The sequence below is a fragment of the Mobula birostris genome, chromosome 11, assembly GCF_030028105.1.
Source record: "Mobula birostris isolate sMobBir1 chromosome 11, sMobBir1.hap1, whole genome shotgun sequence".
Taxonomy (NCBI): domain Eukaryota; kingdom Metazoa; phylum Chordata; class Chondrichthyes; order Myliobatiformes; family Myliobatidae; genus Mobula; species Mobula birostris.
Genome location: NC_092380.1, coordinates 63,742,493 through 63,750,101, shown reverse-complemented (window position 1 = coordinate 63,750,101; position 7,609 = coordinate 63,742,493). Strand labels below are relative to the sequence as shown.

The window sequence follows — 7,609 nt, the reverse complement described above, 5'->3', positions numbered from 1 at the left end:
TTCTTCCCCATTCTGATGTTTGACCTGAATAACAACTGAACCCTTTGACCATGTCTGCATTCCTTTACACGTTGAGTTTCTGCACGTGATTAGTTGTTTAGATATTTGCTTTAATGAACTGGTGTGCAGGTGTACCTAATAAAATGGCCACTGAGTGCATGTCATCAGATTCAAATTAGTTCAGATTCATTTATTTATTCATCGTATTTCAGAACAGTGCTCACAAGACATGGTAAAGCCATAGATGCATGGCACAGTGGCCTGCCAACTAGCATTCCTGCCTCACAGCTGGGTGGCACTACTGACCCGAACTTGGATGCAGCCTGCTCAGAGTTCGCATGTTCTTTCCATGGGCTTCCTCCATGCGCTCTGTTGCTTCTTATTCAAAGGACATGCTGCCGGGCTAATTGGTTACATAACCTACTGCAAGGTGCAGGTTAATGGCATAAAAAAAGAACTTAAGGAGAGTTGATAGACATGTGTGTGAGGAAGGAAGTTGCAAGTCTGCAGGGAAATGGTGTTGGTTGGCATCTGTCTGTCTCAAAGGACAATGGGTGATGATGATCATCATCATAAGCCTGGGTGGAAAGTGTGGAGATCCTGAGATGCCCAATAATCAAGATCCGCCTCTCAGCTTCACCAGTGTAGTCCGAAAGAAAGCTTATGAAGCAATACGTTTGGCACCAGCTTGGCTGTAGGAGCTGCCAGAAGGATGTTAAATAACACCCAGCCGCCTTAGGGGCTCCACTCCAGATTTGCTGTCTGGATTTACTCTCATAGCCTTCGTCTCTCCCGAGGCTGCCCACAAGGCAGTGGGACTATTTAGCCGTAGCTGGGGATCTGGTTCCCGAGCACCAGGGTGTGCCTGCGTGCTACGTGTGCACGGGCCAGACCTCCTCCCCGTCCTCTGTAGTTCAGCCTGAGTCCGAAAGGAGTTTAGTTTCCATGTGTCACCTGCGAGGAGGCACTACATGAGGCTTGCTGTTGGAGAGACTATGTACAGGCAGGGAGAGACTTCCACATTCAGCTCTCCTTTTCACGAGACTGCTAGCCAGTGGTGAAAGATGAAAGTGAGAGCAACAAGCACTACCCACTACACCACCCCTCGAGACGCGTCACAACAACCTTGCAGGGATATAAGGAGAGATTACAGGGGATGAAAGGAAATGCTCACTTGGGGAGCTAATATGGACCTCATTGGGACAACTAACCTCTTTCTGTCACCAATGAATTATGTGCCAGCAGAAGACCACGTGTCAAAGCAGTAAAAGGCACCGCCATTTCCCCATGGTTCTTGCCCAGATGAGTTTTATGACCTGCAGCTTAACTTTGTGCTATCTTGGTACAGTCAGTTGAGTCATGTTCAATATATTATCACATCAAATCCAATTCTAATGCTAATTGTCATCAGCTATTAAAGTAATACAGTGAACTTTCCTTCTTTGGTCTAAAATTTCAGCCACTTTAGTTTCAAAGTAACTTAGAACACAAACTCACACCTTTAACCACCACCCTGGTATTAACACCAAAATCCGACCCGGATTTTCGAGACTGCCCACCATTAGCTTTACAAACTAAGCCATGGAAATGCTTACAATTATCACCTTTCTATTCCATTGGGAGCAAAAAAGATAAGATTTTTCTTGCGATATTGCAGACGAGGTAACATCACAGCAGTTAGCAGAAGAAAATGTTGATAATTGCACCTCCGTGGACAGATGAATGAAAATATATGGAAAGCTTCTGGGACAAAAGCAGAATATTAAAAATCTGTCATAATTTTACAATTAAATTCATTGCTTAATCATTTCTTATAACCTTGCAGGATCTGTGACTCAGCGAGGCAGCATACAAGTCATCGAGACATTCCATAAAGCAGCCGAGCTTGTGAACGCTGCCTACAAAACATCCAGAGGCAGGTATGACTAAAAGTCACTTAAGAAAGGAACATATCAGAGCCATTTTCAAGTTAGAGATATTGGGCCAAGATGTGTTGTATAGGTTTGAAACAGATTAAGCAATATTGAGATAAATGTGGATGCACATGGAAGCTGATTTCAATTGTAGAAGAAACAGAAAAATGAGAAGATTTAATTCAAAATCCTGAGAAAGAGAAGTCTAACATTCAGAACATGAGGAATAATAAGGATAGCAACCAACGTGCTGGATCTTAAAGAACCAAGCAGAAAATTCAAGACACACCAATAGCACTATTGTTTATAAAATTAAGAAAAAAATCAGAGACCTTAAAGATTTGCAGAAAATGCATTCACCTGTTGAAGTGTTTAAGACAGCATGAAAATAAATTATTATTCAAATATTCCAGACACTAGCATTCATTAGGTCTGCCCTAACTGTAAATTTCTTTCTTTGCAGACCACATGGCTTAAGCTGTCTGGATCAACCAAACCATCTACTCATTATATGGTCCAATAGTAGTCAGTGAGGGATATGAAAATGGAATATAAGAAATACAGCAATAGCAGACAGGCAGTACTTAGAAAAGTTCTGATTAAAACATGAAATGTAATTATCATTCACACCAACCCATAACTCACTGTGGCTAATTCCTTGTCCGTGATGTTTGGAATGTGCGAGTGAATTAAGTATAAAGAGTTAGGTAAGAAGTTAAGACACAGGACCTCACTGCCATGGCAAGGACAACTTGTCCTTACTGTATGAAAATACTGTCAGGCCAATAGGAAATGTGTACCAGTGTAGTGTCTAATTATAGCGAATTTGAGCCGAAGCAAAACTATATCTCATCCATAGTGTGGGCTTCGACAGGTGCTGAAGCTGGAAAACTTTAAGCAGACAGAACAAGGTCAATAAATCTCCCAGCAACAGGTATAGAAGGCAAACTGGAATATTAAATAAAGGGAAAACTCTGAACAAGAGAGAAAGAGAATGAATGTAGGCATTGGCAGATGCTGCCAGGTGTCCAAAGGTTTATGTAATGCAGGGGTCCCCAACACTTTTTTGCACTGAGGACCGGTTTAATATTGACAATATTCTTGCGGACCGGCCGACCCTGGGGGCAGGGGGTAGGGTTGACAATGGACAAGAGTAGCAGTCAAATGCATTGATCTTACCCCAAGAAAGACTACAATGACCATGAAGCCTTGCGTGGGCACCAGTGCGGATGCATGACATGCGCATGTATGTACCTGCCAATTTCTTTCTGCAAATTGTTTTTGGCAATTCTGCTCGGGGGGGGGGGGGGCACGTTAATCACGACCGGAATATGGGTGATAAGTGGCTAATACACTCAATTTCCTTTCTAAAACGGTTTATCTAACGAATTTAATATTAAACACACATCGCGTATTTTCCTCACATGAATATAGTGATAAGTCAATTATCAGGGGAGGACAGGGGAGCTTGAAGTAGGTGTTGAACGAACTTCCAGTAGAAGTGGTAGAGGCAGGTTCAATATTATCACTTAAAGAAAAATTGGATGGGTACATGGACAGGAAAGGAATGGAGGGTTATGGGCTGAGTGCAGGTCAGTGGGACTAGGAGAGAGTAAGCATTCGGCACAGACTAGAAGGGCAGAGATCGCCTGTTTCAGTGTTGTAATTGTTATATAAGCAAGTCAATAGCATCATAATATTTTAAGTAACATTTGGTTATTAAACACAGCACATATTTTCCCCATATGTACATATAAAATCATTGCAACACACCAATATCGCTGAATCAGTGGGAGCCCTGGGCTTGTTTTCCTGCAACAAGACGGTCCTATCGAGGGGTGATGGGAGACAGCGATACTGAAGGGGGTTCCTTATTTCCAGTCTATTCCGCAATTTCGTTTTCATTGCATTCATTGCAGAAAACTCCGCTTCGCAGAAAAATATTGGAAACGAAAGCAACGTTTTCAGTGCTTTCGTGGCTATCTCAGGATATTTAGCCCTGACTTTGATCCAGAATGCCGGCAGAGCTGTTATGTCAAACATACTTTTCAGCCCGCCGTCATTTGCAAGCTCGAGGAGTTGATCTTCTCACCTGCGCTGACATGGATGACGCGCTGTTGATGACCTCATGTGCGTTCAAGTTCAACAATGTGCGTGACAGGGAATGAGGAAAGGTGCAGCTGGCTCATATCGCCAAATCATATTGTTTCCTCGCGGCCCGGTAGCACATGCTTTGCAGCCTGGTGGTTGGGGACCGCTGATGTAATGCACCCACTTCGAAAATGAACCTCTGAGCTTTGAATACCAGTTATTAGGGTGATATAATGTGCAAGGTAAAATGCATTTTAGAGAAGGGAAATAACAAAACAAATTAATCTATAACAGAAAGAAAGAGATTTTCTTCTGAAATAACTGAAAGGCAGGACTGCTGAGAACAGCAATGTTTTCAAGGAGTTCAATTCATTAATAATCTTGCAGATCTCTGGATTACTCCCAGTGCCATGTGCAAGCAATGTCAGAAATAGAATATTCGGCTAGGTAAACTTGTGGCTGAGGAGCTGGTACAAGAGCCAGGGATTCAAGTTCTTGGACCATTGGGATCTCTTCTAGGATAGAGGTGATAGAGGGATGGTTTCTATTTGAGCTAGAGAGAGACCAATATCCTTGCAGGGATGATTGTTAGTGCTACATGGGAGGATTTAGATCACATTGACAGTGAGGAGGGGGCCGAAATCTAAGCAGGAGCAAGTTATCAGATAATGCAGTAGCCTGCGAGAGCAGGATAAATAATCAGGATCTCCAGGAACACTGTAAAGACAAGAAACTGAATTGAACACTGTTAAAGGAAACACAGTTAAACTGCAATTATTTCAATGCATGAGGATTAACAGGTAAAGTGGATGAACTGAGAGCATGGATTGTCTCTGGGGACTGGCATGTGATTGTTATAACAAAAACATGGCTGCGAGAAGCTCAATGTTCCAGGATAGAGATGCTACAGGTGTGACAGAAGTACAGATAAGCAAGAAGGGATGCCTTTTAGATAAGGGGGAATGCAATGGTTGTGTTTTAGACTCAACAACCTTGCAGGATTGTTCAATAAAGTTATATGGATAGGATTTACAAACAAGAAAGGGCCTGCCACTCTAGTGGGGCAAAATTTTAAGACCCCCCCCCACCCCCATATTCAATGGGAACTTGAGGAACAGGTGTTTTGAGATATCACTGACAGTTTTAAGTTTCCTGTGTCAATATATAGAGGGACCCACTCAAGAGAATGCAGTTCTTGGTCTTGCTTTTGGGAAATGAGGCAGGGCAAGTAACAGGGGTGGCGGTCAAGGAACACTTTGGTACTAGCAAACATAATTCCATTTGTTATAAGATAATGATGAAAAAGGTTAGGACCAGTCCACAGTTAAAGGTCCTAAACAGGAGCAGGGCTAATTTTGATGGAATTAGGCAGGATCTAGCAGAGGTTGATTGGGAGGTTCTGTTTGAAGGAAAAGGAATGAATGGCAAGTGGGAGGTTTTTAAGAGTGGGATATCAAGAGTCCAGAGAGAGCATGTTCTTATTAGGGTGAATGGTAAACCTGTAGGATGTAAAACAGTTCCACAAAATTGTGGCCTCCATTTCCCAGCACATGGCAGGAACAAAGACAATTGATCTGTCTGCTTCCTCTGTTCTTAACCCATTCAAGTTCAATGTTTTAAATCCGCCATGACCAGCACTATTAGGGTGAATGGTAAACCTGGCAAGTTTAGCCAGCTCGGGGTGACAAGAGCTATTGAGGCTCTGGTTAAGAAAAGGGATGAAGCATAAATTGGGTTTAGGAGGTCAGGGACAAGTGAATCTCTTAATGGCTATAAAAAGTTGAGGAATACATTTAAGAGGGAAATCAGATGGGTGAAGAGAAGGTGTGAGCTGGATCTGGAGGCTAGGCTAGGGAAAATCCCATCAGTTCTACAGATGTATTGAGAGCAAATGAGTGGCTAAAGAGAAAGTAGGTCTGCTTAGAGATCAGCAAGGCTGCCCATGACACAAGCCACAGGAGACGGGTGGGATTTTTAAGGTATATTTCTCCTCAGTGTTTCATCATCATCATCATCAGGTGCCATGCCCAGTTTGAGCTTTGACTGCCATGGACCACACACTCCTGTTTCGGGTCAAGTGGATCAATTCATTGGTATTCATTTCCAGTTCTCTGGCTGCTGTCTCCATCATCATTTGTCTTTGTCTTCCTCTTGCTTTCTTCCCTTCAATCTTCCCCATAATTACCATGCATTCTAACTCCTCTTCCTCAGTGTTTACTGAGGAGAAAATAATGGTTGTTCAAGAGATAAGGGTATCAAGTGGAGATATTTTGCCGAACACTCATATTACTGGTAGGAGGTACTTACACCTTACAGCACATTATGGTAGATAAATCTCCAGTGCCTAACCATGTGCATCCTCAAATTTTCTAAAGGAGAAATTGCAGAGGTTCTTGTGGAGATAATTACTTTATCATTTGCCACTAGCAAAGTTCCCGAAGACTGGAAGGTGTCTAACATCATTCCTTTGTTTCGGAAGGATAGCCAGTCAGACTCACATCCCTGATGGGGAAGTGACTGGAGGGAATTCTGTGGGACACGATCTACCAGCATTTGGATAGATAGAATCTGATTAGGAGGTCAGCGGGGCTTTGGATGTGGAAAGTCATGTTTCAAAATTTTTTTAGAGTTCTTTGAGGAGGTGGCCAAAAGGTTCAGAGGAGGAAGCAGAGGATGATGGTTGAAGGCTGTTTCTCCAAATGAAGACGTGGGAGCCTTGTTATTTGTTATTTATATCAATGTTTTGGATCTGAATGCAAGGCTTGATCAACAGGTTTGCAGATGACACAAGATTAGGAGGTGATTTGATAGTGAAGAAAGTTATTATAGATGTCAGTGGAATCTTGATCAGTTACAGAAATGGACCAAGGACTGGCAAATGGATTTCAATACTGGTAAGTGTGGGTGATACATTTTGGAAAGTCAAACTATAGTTGGACTTATACTATGAATGCTACAGCATTAGGGAGTGTGATAGAACAGAGGAACCTGGGAGTACCAGGATTAGAAGGCCTGAGTTAAAGGGAGAGGTTGGCCATGTTAGGTCTTTATTTCTTGAAACATACAAGAATGAAGAGCAACCTTATAGAAGATGTTTTACATTACGAGAGATATAGATAAGGTGGATGGTAACCATCTCTTCTCCAGGGTAGGGAAGTCCAAAACTGGAGGACATAGTGAGAGTAGAAATATTTAAAAGGACCTGAGAGGCAACCTTTCTCATCCAGAGGGTGGTGAGTGAATGAAATAAGCTGCCAGAGGAAGTGGATGAGACAGGTACAAAGGTATCTTTTTAAAAGTACTTTGGTAGGTACATGGAAGGGAAATGTCTGGAGCAGGGTTTTTCAACTGGGATTCCATGAGAGGCCGCCAGGGGTTGCGTGAGAGATTGTGATTGAAAAAAAATAGGCATTATCTTTTGAACTTCGTGCAACGCACAATACTAGCGGTCACACTTGTGGGAAGCGACGGAGCAGTCCCATTAGCAATCGCGTTAGACGTCTCTCAGCTCAGTAGGACCCTGTTTATTTGCTTAGATCCATTCTCAGTTTTTAATTGCGAGATAGGGGAGGCCGTTGATAATTGGTGAGCACTGAATTGCATGG

The 7,609-nt window shown here is 42.7% G+C and overlaps 1 protein-coding gene across 1 annotated transcript in view; it reads left to right on the top strand.

Annotated features, from left to right (window-relative positions):
- Window positions 1–560: 560 nt before the first annotated feature.
- Window positions 561–7,609, top strand: part of LOC140204678 (eosinophil peroxidase-like) — a 44,151-nt gene continuing 37,102 nt past the window's right edge. Inside the window, exons 1-2 of the mRNA XM_072271368.1 lie at window positions 561–675; window positions 1,826–1,919. Coding sequence (XP_072127469.1) covers window positions 561–675; window positions 1,826–1,919 — 209 coding nt within the window. The remainder of the gene's footprint in view (window positions 676–1,825; window positions 1,920–7,609) is intronic.